The sequence below is a fragment of the Aquila chrysaetos genome, chromosome 3 (genome assembly GCF_900496995.4).
Source record: "Aquila chrysaetos chrysaetos chromosome 3, bAquChr1.4, whole genome shotgun sequence".
Lineage (NCBI taxonomy): Eukaryota > Metazoa > Chordata > Aves > Accipitriformes > Accipitridae > Aquila > Aquila chrysaetos.
In genome coordinates this window covers 32,838,596-32,861,870 of record NC_044006.1, presented here as the reverse complement: position 1 = coordinate 32,861,870, position 23,275 = coordinate 32,838,596, and the positions used below count along the sequence as shown (strand labels likewise).

General features: G+C 36.2%; 1 protein-coding gene across 1 annotated transcript in view; it reads right to left on the bottom strand.

The window, feature by feature from the left end:
• Positions 1–3,594: 3,594 nt before the first annotated feature.
• Positions 3,595–23,275, bottom strand: part of TOPAZ1 (testis and ovary specific PAZ domain containing 1) — a 40,684-nt gene continuing 21,003 nt past the window's right edge. Inside the window, exons 9-20 of the mRNA XM_030010549.1 lie at positions 19,381–19,444; positions 18,103–18,254; positions 17,792–17,884; positions 17,392–17,507; positions 15,876–15,942; positions 14,645–14,819; positions 13,013–13,113; positions 8,808–8,973; positions 7,781–7,945; positions 6,452–6,655; positions 5,173–5,356; positions 3,595–3,893 (exon numbers count right to left, since the gene is read on the bottom strand). Coding sequence (XP_029866409.1) covers positions 3,680–3,893; positions 5,173–5,356; positions 6,452–6,655; positions 7,781–7,945; positions 8,808–8,973; positions 13,013–13,113; positions 14,645–14,819; positions 15,876–15,942; positions 17,392–17,507; positions 17,792–17,884; positions 18,103–18,254; positions 19,381–19,444 — 1,701 coding nt within the window. The 3' untranslated portion in view covers positions 3,595–3,679. The remainder of the gene's footprint in view (positions 3,894–5,172; positions 5,357–6,451; positions 6,656–7,780; positions 7,946–8,807; positions 8,974–13,012; positions 13,114–14,644; positions 14,820–15,875; positions 15,943–17,391; positions 17,508–17,791; positions 17,885–18,102; positions 18,255–19,380; positions 19,445–23,275) is intronic.

The window sequence follows — 23,275 nt, the reverse complement described above, 5'->3', positions numbered from 1 at the left end:
CAATTCTTCAGTGAATTGAGCACAGCCCATAGGCCTAGCTGTAGCCTCCACTCGAGTCTGTAGTTAAAACTGGAAGCTGGCCACGTCCACAGCTGGGAGTGTCAGTCCAATTTATTCGTAAGCATTTGCTACATTATGTGCTATGGCGTGGTGAAAAACTGCATAGTCTGACTGATTCCACACATTCTTAACCTCCTCATGCAGCACACCATGCTCTAGATTCTTGTAGCAGTTATGAGATACTAAACTCTCCGTGTCTACTTTGCCATTTGCCTATCCTCCTGCATACCTAAGAATATTAATTACAGGGATCTGAACAGAATTAAATCATTTAATGACAATAATGACTCACAGATACTTTGGATACTTCATATAAAGAATAAAAAACATTTATTAACATCTTAACAACTCCTCCAAAATGATCCCCCCAATTGCTCTTTATAAAACATTGTAAAACCATCAAGCTTCTACTTCCAGCTTCTCACTTCTGTTCCCGATGTGGGTTAAGGAACTCCCAAAACTTTCAATGCTTTGAAGTAGAATTGTGCTACGTCTTCCAAACAACACTATTCTGGTTTAGTTACAAGAGACTGTCGATACCTAACAAAAGTAATTTCCCAAGAGCATACCTTGTAATCAGTGAAAACTGCAGAAAGATTTTCACAAAGGGAATTTCTCATGCATCTAACAACATACTGAAGGAACACAGCATTGTCTAGACCTAGCTACTCAGCGCAGCACAGGAAAGTTTTTTTTGCACATTTTTCTGCCTCTCTCTGCAAACAGGTAAACATACATTTTATTTCCTATATGAAAAATTAAATATATCAAATGAGTTGCTTAATCTCAAACACAGAAGTTCTTTCAGCTACTAAGAAACAGTAACTTACACCTGGGGAAAAGCAAAAATATGGATATTGTCTACTGAGTGGCTGGCTCTGCAAAACTGCATTGTCTCTGTTGTACTTTATCCTTTGGAACATTTTTTCATTTTTCCAGACTCATTTCCATTTCACATTGGAGTTTTGTCCTGTTTAGCACATGGAATTTCTGTCACCAAAACGGTACTCAGAATGTTGCTCGAGAAACCTTTTTGGCATTTTGATACACATCAAAATGACCAGATTTGTGTGGTATTTCAAGTGGACCCAGACAGTACAAAAATGTGAAATATAGGACTTAACAGTCAAGTTGTTTAAATTGCCTACTGGTTTATCATGGTGATAGGGAGAAACACTGTATTGACGGAAACACCAGATGCACCAGTTGTAACAAAACTTCTGAGCAATGATGTGGGGAGTTTGCTTTGCTCGTTAATATAAACCATGAGTGAGACTGCATCCTATCAGCTGAAGATGATACTCAGGAGATGGAGCCAAAACATTGCACAAATTTTACACAGTTCCAAGTTAAGCTAGAAGGTTAATGATTAACCTCTGTCTGCAAAATAAAGCAACATTTTGGATTTTTTTCTGGGGATGATCTAAGTGAAAATTCAAGGTTGCTTATAATGGAAAAAATGATGCTGTCTCTAGAACATCGCAAGCTTTGAAGCCATACAGATTTCTAAGAGAATTTTGTCCTTCTGTGTCTCTCAAACACAGTATTAGCCACATCTGGTACCGCTTACAGAAATGTGGGATTTAGCTGAGGTTCAGATAGCCTCTGTCTAATTCCAAGGGAGATTAAGCTACAAAGGATCTTACAAGAAGTAATTAGAAAAAATGACTTAGTTTCTCACTGCCAGTTTTAGTTTGTTGAAACCTTCCAAAATTGCTCTTGCCACTAATGCTGGAGTGGCTGGAAGAATATCAGTTTAGATCCCTCATTTGAAACCTGATCACTTCTTATCCAGGCTTTCAGCTACTGGGTTTGACCAGGTGGATAGCCATACAAATGGCAGAGCTATCTTGGTGAATACCAGTGGTGGAACCTGAAGTCTGTTTGAACTAGTCCCAACTGTTCTTTAAGAGAAATTTTGAGGTAAAGGGCTTTTAAAGAAATGCCATCTGATTGTTAGTACTGAATCTACCATTTTTTAGAAGGAAAGCAGATCAGATCCCTACAGAAGAATGACACCCTGTGAAAACACAAGAGCCTCTATCCTTGCATTTTCCTGCACAGGTGGCACAGGAGGAAGGCAGTGATCGTGGTGGTCATCAGATTCAATCCTCTCTCTTCCAGTAGCAACTCCCAGACAGACTGGATGAACAGTGGTATTGAAAAGGGTCAGAATCTGACCCTGAAGAGGGTCAGGAATGTAACAACTGTCGATCAGATTAATGACATCAGATTAATGGCATGAACCTCAAGACTGGAGTGGGAACCCCCCAAACAAAAAAACCACCGACACCCCTCCAAAACCCTTCACAACCATCCAGCGCTAAGATCATGATGGCTTTCATGATTCAGAGGCACAAAGGACACCTGCAATAATGCTGCTGGAACTGGGAAGAGACTCATGCTGCCCGAAAGGAGAGAAAGATTTTTCAAACATTGAGGGCTAATGCCACCATCTTGATCTCACTTATGATGGAACAGCCTTAAAAAACCCATAAACTTCTATACCCAAGAGAGCAGGAATTTTTAGCACAAAAAGCTCTGAAGCAGATGCAGAACAGGGCAAAAGAGCTGTATTACTGGCATGTTTGTGATGGTACTGGAGATCTAAACTAACACTACAGAAGTGGGGAGCTCAGGCAAGTATCAGCTTTGACAAGAGGTCTCACTGATTTGCCATGAGAGTTTTCTGATATGAAATGTTTGGTTGTTCTTACTCAGGCTGCAGATCAGTAGATGAAGTGTGACTTAAGCAATTCATACTCCAAATCTGAGTCAGGATTTGCAGGTGGGAAAAAGAATTCCTGAAGAACCAGGAATGCTAGAACCAGCTTGCTAGAAGCCTCCAGCTCATCATGCAGTTGGCAGAAACTAAAAAATGGGGCAAAACCACTTCCCTCCAAGAGCACAATCAAGGGCAAAAGCAAGTTCTCCTTTTCAGTGGGAGTATGCATATATACAAATATGAAGTCATATACAAGTTATTATCAAGACACAACTAAACCTTCAGCTGTGAGCAACTTGTGTAGACCCTCTCAGTTCTGTAAAGGAAGGTATCCTAAGTCAGGCACGTCTCAAGTGATTTTGAAGTTATTCTATTCTCCGTGCTTTTTACTGGGTTTTTGGAGTAAGGAAATTAAGATTTAAGGGGCACACAGATGGGACAATACCCTCACAAGATATTGTGAGGAAGACAAAAGGAAACATATTAATTCTACAGACTATGAAGCAATGTAGAAAATGTCTCACTCAAGAACAGTAGGTATACTCAGTCAATGCACTTATATCACCTGCTGGGAGAAGAGTAACAGTGCTAGACTCTGTAAAAAAGGAGAATGTAGGTTCTGAGGCTGCAGCTTCCTCATTATCTAATGATGCCATTACAAAACATCTATGTAAGTCAGTGTGACAATCTACACAGTTAGGGAAAAAAATTACTCCTTCTGTGCTACTATCTGCATTATCATCAATATAAGTATTGAAAAAAAACCCTTGAGTTTGAAGTCTCAAGTTATCAGTAAGGCACAGTCTGAACACAGTGGGAACTGCCTTTATTAATTTGTATTATTTTCAACAATAATTGCTTTAACCATTAAAAACCAAAAGTCTTTACAATTGACTACTGAAACAGCCAGACCTTCCCAGCCCATTTCATATTCTCCTGAAGCCATTTTAGAGCAGATGTAAGCTCCAGGCTGTAAACTTCTTCCATATTGACATTCATTGTCATATGCTTAAGAAAAAGCTTTGGATCAGATAAACGAGCAGCCAGGATCAGTCTCTCCACTGCTGCTTGATAGACACTGTTATTCTGAACTGTCTGATCTTCACATCTGTAAGTGAATTTTCACAAATACAAAATTAGGTACCATACAGGCCCTGTGTCGCTTGCCTGACACTTTATACTGGCAACAAGATTACAAAAACATTAAAATAGTGCCTTGTGTTCACTTCACTTATAATAGATTATGTTAATTTCTAGACAAATTTTAGCTGATTATTCTGAAGAATTAAAAAGTTAGAAAAAGTGTATTTTTAACATACTTTATGGTAATGAAAAGTAATAGGATTTAATGCCAGTGCAAAGTAGGTCTGCAATATTCACATCACGCTTCATGAAGAAATGTTCGACTCTGGGCTGGAAAATTCAGTAAAGGAATGTAAACCATTTTATGAACTGGATATAGCAAGAATTCTTGTACATGCTTGAATCCAAAAGGATTACTCATTTTTGGCATGTAATCACTTTTGGAATAAGGATGTGACTAAGTGACATGTCTATGTTTTTGCAAGAGCAGAACTTATTCTCTGAGCAAACAAGCAGAGGTACAACACCATACACATGAAAACAAGAGATAAAAAACTTCTCATTTATCGGAAGAACAAAATTAAGAGATGTATTCCTTGGGAAGGGTAGAGGGGAAGGAAGACAGAGTACTCAAGTTTGAGATGCCCCTGTTCATCCTTCTTAACAAATGTAGCTTTTCTATGCAGTTTCATATTTTGATGCTGAGCCACTCAATCTCAGAGAAAATGGGGTCTTGAAAAATAAATTTTAGGTATAATCTAGTGACAGTGGTTGGTGGTTTATGGACAAAAGGAAAAAGCAACAAAACACATTTTTATCTGAAGGTGTTAAGTCTCACAGAGAGGGGAAAACAAATTTAATATTGAGATATCCCCTATAAAGAGAATCATGCACTTCCCCAAAAACAGCCAAGAAATGTTAGAGTTGCTTTTTGAAAGGAGTAACATTTTGACTGTGCCCTTCTACTCCACTGCCTAACCACAACACAAGAATCTAAACACCAAGATATCAAGCTATCCTGTTTTTGAAAACACAGTACACTCTTAGTGTGGTAGACACGTTCAGTTAGGAAACACAGGCCAATATCACTCTGGAACAATTACATTTCTGCTACACACATGTAAAAATAATAATAATAAAAAACCCCCAAACATGTACTGTGCTATAACCAGTTTAGAAACAAGGATTAAAAACAAGTTTAAAACCAAGCATTCTCTTTCCCAGCCAATGGAAAATAATCTCTCTCATTAATTACATGATCACATGGATAATACAATAAAAATGGTACATATCTGACAACAAACCTTTTCAGTATTATTTGAAGAGTCTGACTAGTAGCCATTGGACTTTGAATATCACTGGCATTTGAAACAAGGAACATTTCAATGGCCAACAGCATCTCAACCTCAGACAAGTAAGACGGAATTGTCAAAAGTTTGTGATATAAATTTCCTTGCAGTGGTGGGTAGCAACCCAATGATAAAGCACCTGAGAGTAAATGCAGAAACGTAAGGAGTTAGGCTTACCAATACTGAACATAGATCTGTTTTCTTCAGTATGTGGCTAAGAATGTGGGAAAAAAAACCCCAAACTCTTAATGGATTTTACTATTTCACCTGTGAAATGGCCTGATTTGAGAACACAGCAAATAGTATTCACTCATAATATGCACTGCTGTAAAATGTTATTTTTATCAATGAGTATTATCAATGATGATTAAAAAGCTCTGTCAGAAATCTGGGGACTCCAAATGTGTAATAACGCCAAGTACAATTTAAGACATGTCAGAAAAAAACTTTGTTAACTATGATCACAGTGAGAGGACATTTGAACACCATCTCCCCCTTTGCTCCCCCCATCTTCTGCCAAGTGATCCCAGAAACTCAACCTATATAGCATTTCAGAAAAAAAAAAAGAGGTGAGGAAAAACAATCATTTCAATGTTAACAGAGCCAAGTATCCATCCCGGGAGGGGTGGACTCCTTAAGTAGCTTGCTAACCGCCACAATTCTAAGATGGAATCAAACAGTAAATACTGTGACAATATGGAGAAATGGCTCTTGGTGGAGCCTATCAGAGTGGCACACCTGGTATTATCTTAGCTCAGAAGTGTGCAGTTGTAAACAATCACAGACTGTTAGCTTTTAGTTGAAAGGAATTTTCTTTTAGTTAGGATAAACTTCTTAGCCAGACCTCTGAAATCTTAAATTTTAGTAATTTTACCACCACGGCTCTAAACAGAAGTATAAAGAAATCTAATTTGCCTAGATGAAAAAGTGAAGATGATGTACTTTTTAACCATTTCAGGGTTCACATTTTTGAAATTCTGAAATTGAATGTAAAAAATTAATTTTATCAGAATTTATTTCATGCCAGGTAGTATGCACTGATTCATATTTTCAACTGTCACTATTTCCCAATAAACTTTTTGGTTACAAATAAATTCCCGCTACTGGCACAGAAAGTACTGTTTTCTTTTTACGAAGTACACTCTTATCCATTTCTCCCCAACATACCGAGCTCTTATGAGCATATGTTATTCAAAGAACACAAGGGAAGGATATTGTTTAAGAAGGAACTTACTTTTGTAATAGGTCCTAGCTTTAGACCACAAAGAACTTCTTCCCAAAGCTGTGATTAATCCTCTGAGTAAAAAAAAATCAATAGCTATGTTTTTTGAAAGCATGAAGTCTACTGCACAAGATGAGACCCCAAGGTTCTTGCTCTCAAAACAGGCATTTATCAGCTTGTTAAAAAGGCAGCTGTATTGAGAAACATCTACAGTATCTGAAATGAAATGAAGAATATTAACTCCTAAATTAAGTCAAATGCAAATCTAATTGAAGAATCACTTCTCAATCAATACCTAAATCAGGACTCTTGCTTCTATTAGCAAAATGGAACAAGGTTGAGATAACTTATGATAATGCTTTATTCATCAAAAGTCTTTTCATACAGTTAGTTCATTCACTAATGTTCTAGTGAAACTCTAGTTCTAGAAACTAATGTTTCACTTTTAGTTGTGAAAGTGAAGTGTTAAGGTCCAAGTAGTAATTTGCTGCCAAAACCAACAAGATCAGATAAAAACATATTCACTTGCTCAAGCCTATAAATACAATCTTCACCTGATCTCTCAGACTTAAAATTTGCACCAATCAAAATCAACTTGGTGTTTCAAGTTCTGCTTCTACCCTTACTTTGAACTGTCCACTTCCTCTCAACCATCCCCTGCTTGGCAGGACTGAGCAGTATTGTATCTACTTCAGGACCCAAAGGACTAAATCCTTTTAGAATTCTCTAAGTAGATGGTCTTCCAACTAAGCTCTCCTAACATACCTAAAAGCACACACTGGTAATAGGACTGAGACCTACATACAGGAACCAGCTGACGTCTCCTCAGTGGAGCATAAGTAACTATGCATCGCATCTTGGAAATACACATCCAAAATTTGTCAGGTAAATTGAACCGAAAAGAGCACTCAGTTCTTAACGTGGTATGTAAAAGAAGCCTCGGTTAGCTAGCTCAGTTATAGAAAACAACACATTCATCTGAAGTTAAGACAAAATGAATTGCCCCAATGATATCCCCATTTTATCTTATTGTATAGAGTATGTATGATTCTTAAAAATTTAGCGGGTCTTTCCTGTTGCCCTGTCTAACTGAGCCAACTGGAAGAAGAGGATAGGTGTATAAGCTCTGTGTGTATGCATGTACGTGCATGTGTGTGCGGCAAGAGCTGCAGAGTACAATACATATTTTATCTGACACCACGTTCTGGAAAAAAAAAATGGGCTTGTCTAAAACCATCTTACTTCTTCAACAAATTTTAGCCAGAAAACAAACAAAAAGAACAGTACAGAATCATCTGTTAAATTTTTAGCTCTTAACACAGTACCTTTTTCTTTACTTACCAGAATGATTTTGAAAACCTGGCAAGTTCTGCAGAACTTCAAATGCCTGCCTGTATAAACTCTTCCTCAAGTAGTTGTGCACTAGTATGGATAACAGATTATGTCGACTGAGGATGTCCATTTTATCACAGGGCCACGATGGTGCATTTGTGGTCCACTCTGACTCTGTGGCAAACAACAGTGCAGTGTTATTTCTATGAACTGAAACTGCTGGATGCTGAGACTTTTGGCCATTGAGAATATACTGCAAACTGTAGCAGAAAACAAATTTCAGAATTTCACAGAAAATGCAGTTCTAGTTATTAATAATTCATTCCTTATCACCAATACTTCTGTGATGGATTCTCTGAACCTTTACATTGTAAATAACCCCTTTTATTTAACTATCATGGTAGTAAAATGGAGTATCAGTGGCATATGTATGTATAAATATGTATATATCTATGTACATATATGAACTTGAATAGCAAATTTTAGATCCTCGGTATTACTTTGTAGAACGCCTTCTATTGTTGTTTATACTTCCGAGTTTCTTCTCGTTTCAGCAGATCAGAATTCCAAAAAGCCAGTAATTATGTGTTATTTAATTGCAGAAATATGGTACTATTCTAAAGCTATTTTACTAAATGTGGATACTGTGAGGGGTAAAGAAACACTGCATTGACCCAAGCCTGAAATTTTTTTGACACTGAATGTCACCTGGCTCAAAGGAAATCTACATGGGGCAGGGTCACTTTCCATGCTGCACCCCTGCCTTTTTATGGTAGGCTTTTGAGTAGAATGGTGTTGATGGCAGACTATTGTGAAAACTTTCCTGAAAAAAAATTTAGTATTAGTCATAATTTTTCTTACACATATAAAGAATAATACTAACCAGTAAGATGGATCACATTTTATTTTTGTTGTCCCAGTGTCATTAACTTCATTTAATAACATAGACCAGCTTGTGACTTTTATCTGAAATCTGTCATAGGTGGGGACTGTTCAAATTTAAGTCAAAAATTAGTTTTTTATAAGACAAGCTTACCTCTTAATACCCATGTCGCTCCACTCAAACTTCCAGTTTTAAGAAAAATTTCTGCAGCTTTATTAACAATTTGACATCTTGATGCTAACCTCTCTGCACCTGTAAGTCCTTTCAAGACTGTAAAATGTATCTGTAACTCATGCAATTTATCCAAAACCTTCCTTCCCTAGCGTAAGCGGGATAAGGGAAAGGGGGAAGGTCAGAGAAAACAATGACATCAGTGAACAGAGTATATTTACACAAAATAAGCAGATTTAATTCGGTGATACAGATTTATAGGCATCAGTTTAGTTATCCAAACTAAGTTGAGAAAAAAAATGTGTAGGCAAAAAAACCCCACCAAGCCATTGCCAAAAAGTTCCCAGCACACTATTCCCCATAACATTATTTCTACTATATAATGTTCCTATACAGTATTTTTAAGATACTTTGTAATTAATTTGTATTTGCTTACTTTAGTATATTTTTACTCTTTTGATTCCATTCAGGACTACACAACCTATAAAATTCTAATCATAGAGAGAGTTTTCATTTTGCAGCAGAGGCATAATCATTAAACTGAAATAATTACTCCAACATAAGCCAAAAAACCCACTGATAGTTGTACCCAGCAGGACAGTAAGATGAAAAAAGTTGGGCCTATCTGGCCAACAGGATAACAACCAACAACTTTATCATATTCCAGGTTGATATTTAGACTGGTTTCCTACAGAAGCTTCTTCTTAACAACTTTTTGGTTGGCCTTTTCAGTCAAAGATGGAAGAAAGGTAGCAGTCTCAAAGATAATTAAGATCTGACCAATCTAGAAAAGATGATGATTGCATCAAGGTGAGATATCAAATTAATGCCCCCAGTAAGGCAAGGACAGGCAGGATTCAGCCCTTGTCCTGTCTGGCTGCATGTTGCTGGTGAAGCAACACGAACAAAACTCCAAACTAGACATGTTTCAGTTCTTGCTTAGTGGGTGCATCAATGAGGAGGTGGCTTATTAAAAATTGCGGTCATGTGTGTGCACACATTGTGGTGGCGGAACAAGGGTTGTGGAGGTAGAGGGGAAAGGGAGGTTTAGGAGAACAGAGAAGTTGACAGAAAATGAAACTTACTTATTAGGAAGCTCGTTTTTTGAATATGCTTTATGCATACGCACATACATACTGTGGACTGACATATGCTCAAAACTGGAGACTTGAAGGCCTACAGGTATCTGCAATGGTTTATCTCAGCATAACCCATAAAAGAATACTAACTACATCATTGCAGTTAACATTTAAGGTGTAAAGAACCCATTCAACTGTAGATGTATGTGGTTGAAGGGAAAAAATACACACCAGAAAGACTCAGGTGAAACTTTGACAGCAAAACAGATACTTAAGTCTAAGTGCAAACCAGAGACAAAATTAAGGAGGATCTGCATCTATTCCATCCTTCTAGCAAAAGGAAGGGCTACTAAGTGGGTCTTTATAGAAAGATGGAAAGCATGCAGCTATAAACACACATGATCTGTAAAGGAAGGGCATCCAATTAAAATGCAGTTGTGGAATGAGATCCTTAATTGGACAAGAACCTCTGACCAATCCTCTGAAAATAAGGTTGGGTAAAAATAAACCATAGCAAAGTTCCTCAAGATAGGCAATATTAGAAATAGGAAGTGGATTAAATAGTTGCCAAAGGAGCATTAATGTTGCAGGATTCTCTACAAGTAAATATCCAGAAAGTAGACTAGTGTTGCTTGAAGAGCTGTCTTCATGGAAGACCTATTCACATGTTTCAAATTTGCATGTTTATTCAAAGTACATCTGTTTTATGAACTTTCCTTAGCTCTTACAAAGAATATTCTCTTCAGGACCAAGAAGCATATGTATTTTACCCCTGAGAGCCACCAAGCATCAAAGCTATGTGCTAAAGAAGTTTAATGTTCACACAGGGAAAGTGATCTGAAAAGCACATCTAGAGCTTTAGGCAGTCCAACACATTCGTAAAATGGCACAGGGCATGTCCTAAAGCCAAAATTACTTCGGGCACAGCAGGAAGAACAAATCCATCACTATTTTATTTTCTGGACTACTTTTTGGAAGGAATAAGACATGGGATCAAGCAGATAATTAGCCCATAATCACAGGATTAGGGACTTACCCAATACATATAATGGAGTGATGCTGGTCACAGAGAAGTAGGAATGACCATTCTAGTTCATACCTGAAGCAGAGATCAATTTGGGATCCGCCAGTTCTGATAAAAATCATTCAGAGCACAGCCTCATTCACACTCCCATATGGTCAACATAGGTTGTCTACAAGGCTATTTGAGGATCTTGGTGAGCAGTCTCTTGAGAGGTGGGTCTGATACCTAACACAACATTCTCAAAGAAGCAATGATCTTTTGCTCTAGACATGAAAAAAAATCATAGTATCATAAGAACTGTGTACTTTTAGTAACTCTTGTTATACAAGGGAAATGTTACACATGCTTTTGACACCTTGCACCTCTGAAATTAGGACATGAAGATGAACCTCCTTGGAACATCAGAGGTCCTGCAACCGAAATATCAGGATCTCCCTTAAGATGAATCTGGAAAATAGCTAAAATGTATGAAGGCATTTCCCTACAAACACTGAATATATGCTGTCTCTGCTGAAGAAGACAGCCAAAACCCAAGTCAAACTAAGCTCTTTGATGTGAGCATGTGAGCACTGACTGCTCCTCAATGCCAAAAATTTAGACTACCTCTTCTATGGCCAGGAATATCTTAACTGTTCTAACTGCTGAGTTTTGTGGATCAAAAATCCTTAGAAAAGTTCTAGTGCAGTACTACAAAAGTGCTAATGCAAAGACCCTCTTCTCCTTCCCTTTATTCCTAAACAGTACCACACTGTGCTGCAGCTTGATAGGGACATGCTAAAAACCATTCAACTCAACAAGGTGATGTTGCAAAATTAATGATTCATCAAAACGGGTGTATTGCCTCTAGACTAAGCACCTCTATCAAATATCTCCTGGGTCTTGGGTTGACCTTGGAAACAGACTGAGCAGTGCACAGGTTTTGAATAACAGAATTCCTGAAGGTTATCCCCTAGAGACAATAGTACAAAAGACATTTTAATCCTTTGATGCAAACTAGAAAGGGTTCCTCGACAATAATTCTCAAAAAAACCCCAAGAGACAAAAGGGGACAAGGAGAGTGTTTGCTTTTGTCATAAAAATACATGCTGGAAATCATCTTGCATGGGATGAGGAACATCCCACTACAGCATACTTAGTTGTAAGATCAGGCCCATTGACACAAAGGTAAGTTCAGAATGTGATCACTGACAAAAATACACTCCAAAGTCATCGGTGATTTATCTTATGTTGTCACTGGTCATGTTGCATTGTATATGAGATCCAGCTTGGTATACACTACATCCTTCCAGGAAGAAAAGACAAATTTAACATTGAAATGGATCTTGCTGCAGTGAACTTATGATCAAAACTGCATGATCAGGCCTTGCACTCGTGCCTAAAGAACATAAAACATCCAGTGAAACGTCTAGTCTCGTAACCCTGGCCCTTTTTAATATCTGACAGCAAAGAAAGGATTGTAAAGGGTGTTTCTTTGTGAGGTCCAAGTCTTTGCAAGATTCACAGAACTTAGAACCCTAGACTCAATGAAAGAAAACCACTTCTAGTGACGTTCTAGGGAATGAGCAGTTCACCAAGTGCAATAGCAGCCTTGCTATGCTTCTCTTCTATCTTCCTGGCCTTATCCATTCTATTTGACATCAGGTTCAGAAGGATCAGTGCAGGAAAGGGCCCACTCGAACTTCTGTAAATGTTTGCTTGAGTTGGGAGGTCTCAGAATACAGCAGTATTGCCAGATGGAAGAAAGTGACATTTCTGGGAAACAATCCCATCAGCACCTCGCCCCAGAATCTCAGGAAGACCTGTCTCCTAATCCAGATTCATCCTTAGGTCAGAAAAATCAAAAGCTGAACTTGAACAATCAAGTTTCTAGGTTGCAAGACAAAGTTACAATGGGTTCCACAGAAGACTACTGCTCAGAAAAGCACAATAAAATGCTTTGATCCAGCCGGACAATTAAGGAGTACTAAGATGGTGGGGAGGCAGGTGGCACATCCAGCCATTCAACTAGAGAAACACAGTTTAACATCTAGAAAAGAAATGACTCATTCATTTTCTTCCAGTCAGGTTCCTATAGTCCAGTATACCTTTATCCACTGCAGTGCTTTGTGATAAGAATACATTACGCTTATCCCACTCCTTCCAACGAAAATTCTGTCTGCTTCATTATGTTGTGAATTTTTTATTACTGGAAAGAAAAAAAAATTTTTTTTTTAAATTTTACATGTAAATGCAGTTTTAAAGAAATTACACACTTGAAAAACACAGTCATTGTGAAAAAATTAAATATACTTTCTGAAATATTTGCCATTAAATGTAGTAACTTTCTAGGTTTTAACACCAGAAGTAGGGTAAATAACTATAGTTTATTCAGACACTATTTCATAGTAGTCTAATTCATCCATAAGATGCCTGGACATGTAATGGCATAATTTAGTAACAACGTTATTTGTAAAGTAAGCTTTGCATTTTCTGGCACCATGAAGAAATGTTGGCAATTACAGAACTGAGTAATTACAAGTTTTTCCAACCATATTATGCAACCACTTTGGAAGCACTGTTGGTATTCTAGAGCTGTGGTCTCCAAAGTGGGGTGTGAGCACAACAATCCATTCAGGTGTGGGAAGAAAGTATTTTTTGTACCATTAAAAAAAAAAAAATTGAAACATTATAAAAAGTAGTGTTTATTTAATCTTTATCTCATCTTTTTAATTTCTGTTTTTGTGTATGTTTTATAACGTACTTAATATATTAGTGCAGTAGCATATGTATTAAATAAATAAATAAATAAATAAATAGGGGGCAAGTGCTTAGAAATTTTTTACTGATAGAGGTGTCTATCAGTTTGGAGACCACTGCTCTACGGAAGACAAAGTTCCAAGCCCCGCCAAAGTCTTCTGTCTGTCACAACTGGAAACTGTGATACTTGTTTTATAACATGAAAGTCTGTGGTCAGAAAGGTCATGTCACATATCTGGAATACATATTCATCATGTTTTAGCAGTTAATACAGGTTGAAAAAGATCTGAGTCATCCATTATAAAATGCTTTAATAACCCACTGACACTTCACTGAGCCTCAGTTTTCTGCAAACTTACTAGGAAGAATGATACAGATATGTAAATGAAGGGGCATAGGGAGGAAAGGGGTAAGAAAACCTGCCAGAACTATTAAAAAACTAGAAGGTGTTTTGTGGACCCAGTCCTTGCAGAAATTCTTGGTTCTTTAGAAAATAAAATAATTCTGAAAATCCAAATTACTAAAAAAAAAAAAGTACAAATGATATATATGATGCAACCCTGTTCAATGTGTTTTGAAATGTACGAGTATATATATAGCTGTATTTACAGCTCTGAAGTTTATTTATGCTATTAAGAGTGTGACACTTCACATGACAATACTTAAATACGTTTGCCTTTGTCCTGAGAATAGGACATTCTTATTAAAAGACCACCAATTTTGGTTTCTCTTCTTGATTTCACAAAGCTCAAATGTTCTTCCTTCAGAACTTTCTTTAAGTACAAGCACGATGGATTTTACTTCTACTAGAAAATGGTTTCTATTGAGTGTTTTAGCTGACTGTATTTTCACCTCAAGAAATCATGAATATTGTAACATGTAAAATTAACTAATATTCAGAAAACAGTATACGAATTTGGTTTTTTACTTCTTTTAAAAACTTTACAAAGAATAGGGATGAACAAAAATCTTAATTTTACCTGCATCAGCAAAATCACAAAAAGGAACTCCTGGTCTGTCTGTCTCTGAATCTCTGCTTAGTATTTCAACAATACATAAAGACAATTTCTGAAGATCATCAAAATGTTCACATCCAGTTCTCGCATTAACATACAAAGATCCCAGTTTGGTCCAATCACTTTTTTCCTTGCAATGCTGCGAAGAAGGCAAGGGATAAATATTAATGAACCTGCTTCCAGAACACCAAACAGAAAATATATTGAAATTCGAGAGATACACCTAGGATAGACTTAAAGCAGAAAAAAGATGCAGATGAAACACTACTGCCCAGAACTCCATGTTCAATATGTCACAGTTACATGTTGCCTAACTTGCGTGGACTGCTAATCACTTTTGTCCCTCAGGAAATTGAAATCCTTTTTCCATTTACATCACGACCCCAATTGGGGAGGCTCATAACTTATTCATCCTATTTAAGAACTGGCATTCATCTACTATTTTACTATCTTTTTTTTTTGCATGATGCATGCCAAATGGATGGTTATTTTCTATATGAATTAATCTTTTGCTTGCCAGATCACTTGATGACTTTGGTGTTAAAGGAGTAAAAAATCAGTCCTGGTTCTTCCCTTCTTAAATTTTGGTCTCAGGAACTGTGCAGTAAGTGTGATAATATGTAAACTATATTATAATTGTGCATAATAAGTAATCTGTCCTTGAATATGAAAGATGCAAGTGTCCAATTAAAGAATTTTTTATACTATTTTCTTATGCTTTAAATACCTGTTTAGTGTTGCCAATTACAGCATTTTACAATTGCGCCTTTGTATACTAGATATGAATTCTATCTGCTAAACAATATAATTTTAAATAATTATATAATAAATAATAATTAATTAATTTTTCAGCAAGGAATGATGTACCACTACCAATTACAAGCACAACAAATGTAAGGCAAAGGAAATAATTGCTTAAACCTATAAAATCTTTGAATTAGATGCAAAACTAAGATAAAAACTACAAGTATGTAAATTAAAATACTGACATTACAGAAAAGCCAAAGATAGTTTTCCCCTGCGTGTTAATCTTTCCCAAACATGGCTTTGCATAAAAATATTTTATCATAATCTCGATATGGTTAATAATAATAACCACTAATTTTAAGTTATGTAGAAATTGCTATTTCTTCTAGGTTTAAAAGAAGTCACGGTTTCAGTATTCCAACATGCTTGAAGAATGCACGTACTGTACCTGAATTTCAGCCACTGCCAAGTTAAAGTCAAAAAGCCAGTTCTTTTCAAAATGTCTTTCCTGAAATCTTCCGTAAGAAAGAAATATTAATCCTTAACACATCCTATTGAACTAACCTATGCACTAGCAGAAGGCGATCAACAAATTATCATATATGAATTAAAAAATTATGTGATTTTTGATCTATTTACTACACACTATGCAAACTGGACACTGAAAACAGACATTTACAATCATGCCAAGGGAAGTCAGTACATGTATTAAGCAAATAACTGAGCAGAGCTATTTTCACAGAAAATATTCCTTTGTCTCAGTAGAAATGTAACTGAAAAGGTAGGAATAAGACTTGCAATCCATTAAGTAAATGCAGAACTGTATTGTATGTATTTCTGACATAAAGGTAAAAAAAAAAGTTAATTACATAAAAGAAAGTGCTATGCATCTTCAAATAGCTAGGAGCATAATACTTTATTCTGATGCTCCCACTGAAACAATGGATACATCCACCCAGTGCGATGCTATCATGTAGGGATACATAACCTACACATGAATGTGCTAACACATGTAGCTGAAGTAGCACAGCTGCTCAGTCTTCATAGATACAGACTGTTTCTCAGTTTGTGCTGAAAACACACACATACTGAGGCAACCTGGAAGGGGTCATTCCTTTGTGAATCAGATTCCTGATCTGGAAAGTGATAAAAATTACCTCCAACATGTGTGGTAAGTTGCACCGGTAAAACACTGAGATCCATGGCTGAAAGGTGCTCTATGGGAAAAGTATGAAAAGCAGCAAATAATTTCTACAGTGCTTTCACTTGAAACAGTGATGGCTTGTTTTCACACCGTAGATGCTGCATATTTGGTTTCCTATAAGAATCAAAGGTTGCTTTATGAATCGCAAGTTTAGTTTCTCAACTTGCATGTGTGAGTATGATGCAGATGAGGAGAAGGAGACATCAACAGTTTTGGAACAGATTTGGGCTGTGATTTCACATTTTGTCCAGCATAATGCAGCAGTACTTAAAAAATGACCCTCCTGCCTAGTTCTGTTGGCACAAGTGTTTATACAGTTGCACAAGAAATGAAAATAGAAAACTACTTCAGATTATAACTAATCTTCTTATTGCCTAGAAGAGTTGTTCATTGCAGAAGTACTGTTTGCTTATGCAGGCCTAAAAGATCTATTAAACTATGATGTTTCTAATTTCACTACAGTTATATAAACTTGTAGCACAGCTGGGAACAGATTATACAATGATGATCAATATGGAAAAAATTAATCACAACTGTGGCCAGAATCTAAATTTTGACTTAACAATCCTTGATTTTTAAAGCACAACAGATTGACAGCACTTTAAAATACCATTAGGCACAATATGATAATATTTTCATCCAAAACACTAAATTCGCATTTTCTAATTGCCTTTTAAAGTTTTAAAATAAATTTATAAAAATAGAACCTGAGGAAGGAACTAGACAGATATAATTATAAAATAGCTCCTTAAAGACATACCTGGATTTTATGTTCAAAACAGTATTTATTTCCTGACTGGAAACTTGCAATTGGTGAAGGAACTTAATAATATAGTCAAAATGTTCAAACTCAAGGAACATACCTGCATCAATGAGCTGTAATATCAAACAGGGGGAAGAAAAGTAAGCATACAAAAAATTGTGATCACTTACATGTTTCCAGAGGCAAGTGGCAATCAACAGTGGGAAAAACATGTCAGAGTGAATCTCAGTCAAAAAATAAGGGATAAATGGAAACCTGTACCACAAATTCAGCTAGTTACAATGTAACTTTTAAAAAATAGTACTGAAATAATATTAAAGTGATACGTTTGAGTTTTAAAACAGGCAAGGTATTTCAGAAATTCCAACAAGTAGCAGTAGTACAATCAAACTCATACCTTACAAAAGGTACTGATTAATGTAGGCACAGCATCTCTTATATTCAAAGCAGCCACATGCTCAAAAACTTTCAGAAGAACATCTACAGCTGGCTAATTTAGACAAAAAAGCACAATCAGTTTTGCAACTCTGTTCAATTAGAAAGCTTAGAGTTTTTATATAGGAACTTTTGAATTGCTCTCCCCCCTCCTCCCTGCCCCAAGATTTGTGTACCAGAGTAAAAATGAACATATTACTACAAATGGCATAGTACTCAAAAAACTAAGAAACTACGGATCAAAGATTTTAAAAATACTACAAGGTCACCTACCAGTGTATTGATTCGTGCAGTTACATTCAATATCTGAAATACTTCCTGCAATAAACAGTTCTTGAGCAAAGAAATGAGAAGATCATTCAGCACTTGAGAAACAAAATCCACACCAGGAGTAACTTCTCTGTAATATTTCACAAATATTTGGACTGAAAAAAAAATTAAATTTATTTCACTTGGGGTAACTGATGCTAACTATTTAAACAAATTATTTCCTTAAATTTTAAATGCAGTGTAACAACCCTTGATTATCCAGGACATTATGGGACAGGGATATCGAGAAAAATGGGTGAAAGGATCCAGTTTGAAGACAGTGTTAACCTTACTAGACCCAGACTGACTATTCTGAAATGTCTCATGTCATGGAGCTGAACACTATAAGCCCTGTAGGTTTCAAGAAAGCTTAGCTCATTTGGTGCAGCACAAGAAAAATGCACAAAACCACGTTAGATTTGGTAAGCGCATCAAGGTAGTAAGGCCTGACATAAAGCTCTAGGAAGTCAAGCGCAGTGTTATCATGGTAGGTGGTCTTACAACCTGTTCTAGTGCTAGCCTTGATAGACACATACTGTAGCCTGCTGGTACCCAGTCTTACCTGCATTACAATGCTCAGTATTTCAGCACAGGAACATTACTACACAGGGTGCAACTGGATCCCACGTTCACATTGTGCTACACTCTAATAAGCTTTCAAAAACTTAAGAGTGCACAGGACAGGTACAAAAGGAATGACTCCCCAGAGTAAAATTTAGCCCTTTCTGACTGAACTCAAAAGCTCAGCTGTATCTGAATCAACTACAGTCCCTATAATGTGTTAATCATAATTGTTTGCATATATGGTAATGTGAAAGGACTAAACTAAAGCTGTTTGGGTGCTGTAACAGCACTTCATTTCAAGAGCTTAATTCTAAAATTTTTGGATTTGTGATGTTTGGCCAGCATGTTCAAAAGTGCCTTAAGAAAATTTTGGTTCTGTTAAACCTCCCCCCTGCCCCAGTTACTCGTTTCTACTCTCAAGTCTAGTTACATTCGGGCTAAGTTCATTTTCCATGGAAGTACGATTTGTAACAACCTCCTGAGATAACTGCACATGTAAATACCTAGCCTCAATGGGAAACTAGAACATGAAAACACATGGACTGAATGTATTCCTCTGAAATCAGAACTTTTTATTCACTGTTGAAGTGGCACCCATTTCTCTCCTGACAGCCCATTTAATTTGCTTTAAATAAGCTAAGTATCAAAGATACATCAAAAGCTACTACTATATCGTACCTGCACGTTTTAGAAGGCCTGATTCTTTGATACTAATGTATGCCCTAAGTATTGCCATGCAAATCTAGAAAAAGAGGAAAAAAAAGAAATCCATAGTAAAATGTTACCTCTGTTTATGCCAAACAAAAGAACTACCTACAAACGTGAGTTCTAGAAGGAAATGAGCTTTACATTGCTTCTATTTAACCCATACACACCGACAAATGGTATAAGAAGGTAATTGGGTCTGTAGGCAAAGGCTCTGTCAAAAGGACAGCAAATCAAGTAGAAAAATAATGTAGATTAAATGTTTGGGAAAGGAGCTGCTGCATGCATGTGTGTGTATATACTCATAGCAAACAAAGAATTTGAAAATACAGTTACTTTGGAATTAGTATAAATGTGGGAGACTGTAAACAGAGAATGGGAAGCAGAAAGGTGAAAGTGAAAACATGATAAACAAAAATTACATGCATGTACCAACTAGGAAGTAAAAAAAAACACCTAGAAATGAAGTTGGTAACCGTGATTATCACAGGGAATCACTCATAAGGACACAGAAGAAAAAACTCAGAACTAATTTGATTTAATGAACCATTTCACCCCAGACCCACTTGGTTAAAAAAAAAAATCCACACCCTAGTTATTGTAATATGTTATTTGGTATTGGAACATTCTTGTCTTAACATCTTAAGCTGTCAGCTTTGTGATACTTACACATTTTGCTCCATCTCTGCAGATGAAGAAATAAAGACTACTGAGATTAAATCTTAGAATGCCAAGTTAGGAAAAAAAAACACCCACCCTTTCAGATACCCTTTGTCACTTCTGGAACATTTACAGTCTTTCTGCACAACAATGTAAATGGGTCATATTTAATACTATTTTGTGAAATAATGAAAAAAACCAAGAAACAGAAAATGCCCTAAATTAGCAGTCACGTTATTACAGAATTGAGTTGGATTTATTTTCACATGCAACTTCAAAATTAGACAAGATCCACTCATGGAGTTTGTTACACAGCAAATGAATTATCATGAAAGCAGAAGATACTGGCTTGTGGCCAAGATATCTTTCTTTTTTTTAAACCATTAACCTGTTCAGATCATCAGTCAAAGAAACCAAAAATTGTACATGTATGTTGAACATAAATAAAGCTTATTGTTTTTATTTTGAAACAGTGTCATAATGTTGTTGAACTATAGTCTAAGATATACCTTTCAGAAAATCATGTAGAATCTTTGATCGTTAATATATATGCAGTGTCACTTGGCATTGGGTTAACTCATTTAATCCAAATCTACAATCCCAGGTGGCTGAGGGCATTTCCAAAACAAACTTTAGCACATGCTTACAGTATGTAAATCAGTTTGCTTTCTTTTAGAATCTGTTTTCCTCCTTCTTTGGACTGACTCCCAAAAAAAGCCAAGACTGCATCTGGAGCTCTGACTGTTCCAACTATTAGTGAAATTGCTTGGAAAATCCAGTTGTAGTAGTATTTAATCATGGGACATGTTACATTACATTCGTAAAAGAAACTAAATGTGTTACGCATTTACAGCTTCTGGGAGGCTTCAGCTGATTTAGTTGTACAGACCACGTAAAAATGTGAGAATCTCTAAATTTTGAGTTAACCGTAATAGATTTCAAATGAAGGTACATGAAAGAGACAATTCCCATTTTTCTGTCACCTAATAGTGGATTCCACAACTCATTTAACATGACAGTTTAATAAAAATCATAGCAAAGGGCTGTGTATCTTACACAAGCAACCGACTGTCCAGTAAAACACAGTTGTACTACAGTTACACAGAGGTGCTTAAATCAGAAGAACAAGCACCAGAATTTATGAAATCTTTCAGCATCTCCCAGTCAGTGTGCACTCTGATGTTTAACAAGGGGGAAAACCCCATACTGCACCTCTTTGCTCAGTAAGATCAAAATGAGGATCCTTTTTACAGGAGGTTCCGTTTATGAAACCTGTGGCATGTTTGAGACACACACTCCATATTAAATGTGGCTAAAACTGACCAATGGGTTAAAAAATTATTTAAAGGTGGTTAGAGACAGTAATAAAAGGACAGTGCAACTTTAAGTCTCATTTCTTTAGGAAGCCAGATTTAAAAAAACCCAACAAAACACAACAGAAGCATACACCCAAGACCCTGAAGTTGCAAGACAACGTTAATGAAGACAGAAACCTTCCTATTTTATACCCTGTTTGTTTCCAGTTAGAGGTTCATAGGACCAAGGAAAAAGACAGTAAAAAGTCACAAGAAGTAAATATTTCTTTAGTGGATATGAGTCCAAAAAAGTTAATAAGTAAGGTGCAGAAAGCTAAAATAAAATCAGAGAAATACAGTTTGCATAAAGACATGTTTTCAAACCACTTATTTAACTGTGCAGTTATTATCTATGCTACAGTCTGAAGTGTCATTCAAGCCAAACTGAATTTTCTGTAATTTCAATTTATGCCCACTGTCTCTTGTCCTTTCACTGGGCACCACTAAGAAGAGTCCGGCTTCATCTTCTTACCCTGCCCCCCCCAATCAGATACTGATACACATTGTTAAGATCCCCCCACCCCTTTATATACTTTGGGGAGTATTTAAAACACAGTCTTAATAGTTTTGTTTACTTTGCCTAATACAAAAGAGATTTCACTGTTTGAAATTAAAGGCATCTTTTAAAAAAAAGAAAAACTGGTAACTTGTAGAACTTGCTAAGCTCAAGAGTATGCTGATTTTCAAAACATATGATGTTTTTATGAATTAAATTACTGCTGTGTTGTGTGATCAATGACAACTGTGAAGAGTGTTAAATCCTAGTCAGTTATGCCTTAAAGCATGTCCATGAATGAAAAGGAAGGAATATCCATTATGGGGAAAGGTATTTCTCTTCAAAAAATCTGGTAACGATCAACACTGAAAACTTAGTACAAGCAAGTGGACTACCAGTCTGCATAACAGTTCCTAAAGAGATTTACTTCCTCTGTATTTGACTAGATTACTTTGTTGCTGCTTTACCTGTCTTCCATTTATGTACTTTGGTGCCACCATGAGGTGCTCGGCCTATTATCATTTTTAAAAGGGACAGTTCTAAAAAAAAAATAATAAATACACAAACAAACAAGCCCCAAAGTATACTTCCAGACTACCAAGAAAGTTAGACTAGGTTTGGCAGACAGAACAGTAAGTGTGCTGGAGTGCTGCGCCTCAAGTAAAATCAAATGGAATTTTTTTTAATAGTTTTAGGCAAATAATTTAATTCTTTAATATGTCTGTATACAATGAAGCACTAAAAACCATAATAATTCATGCAAATGAGCTGAAAATTACTGATATTCACTACAGTATGCCAAAGATATTTCACAACTGAGGAAAAGGGAAAATGTCCCATACAAAATTACTCTCAAATGATCTTAGTATTTTTAAGCTGTCATATAAATTTTCAAAGGGGTTACAAAGCATTAGAAAAAAAACCCTGTTCTTTTTTGAGACATAAAAAGGAAAGGAGAAAACATTAAGAAAAATAAAATCAAATTACACTGATGTATTTTAAAAATTCTGACACAGTATATTTAAGATATCAAGGAGATGGATAAGCTCCTTTAGATACTACCTTTTTTTATTTTATTTATGTCTCACAGGTTCATCAAAAGTTATTTTTTTACATTTTGATTCTGTAATTTCTTACTTACTGACACCAACAATAAAACTGTACTCATACCAATGAGATGGTAGATAAGAAATAAATCTTTTAAGACCCGACGAGGACAAGTTTAGGCATTTGTCTTTGTTTAGTTGTTTTAATGTTTTTGTTTGCTTCCAAGTGACTTACAGAACCACGTAAGTCTTGCTTTCATACAGCCAATTCCAAAATCTTATTACATGACAGCACAAGTAGCTTGCCTTGT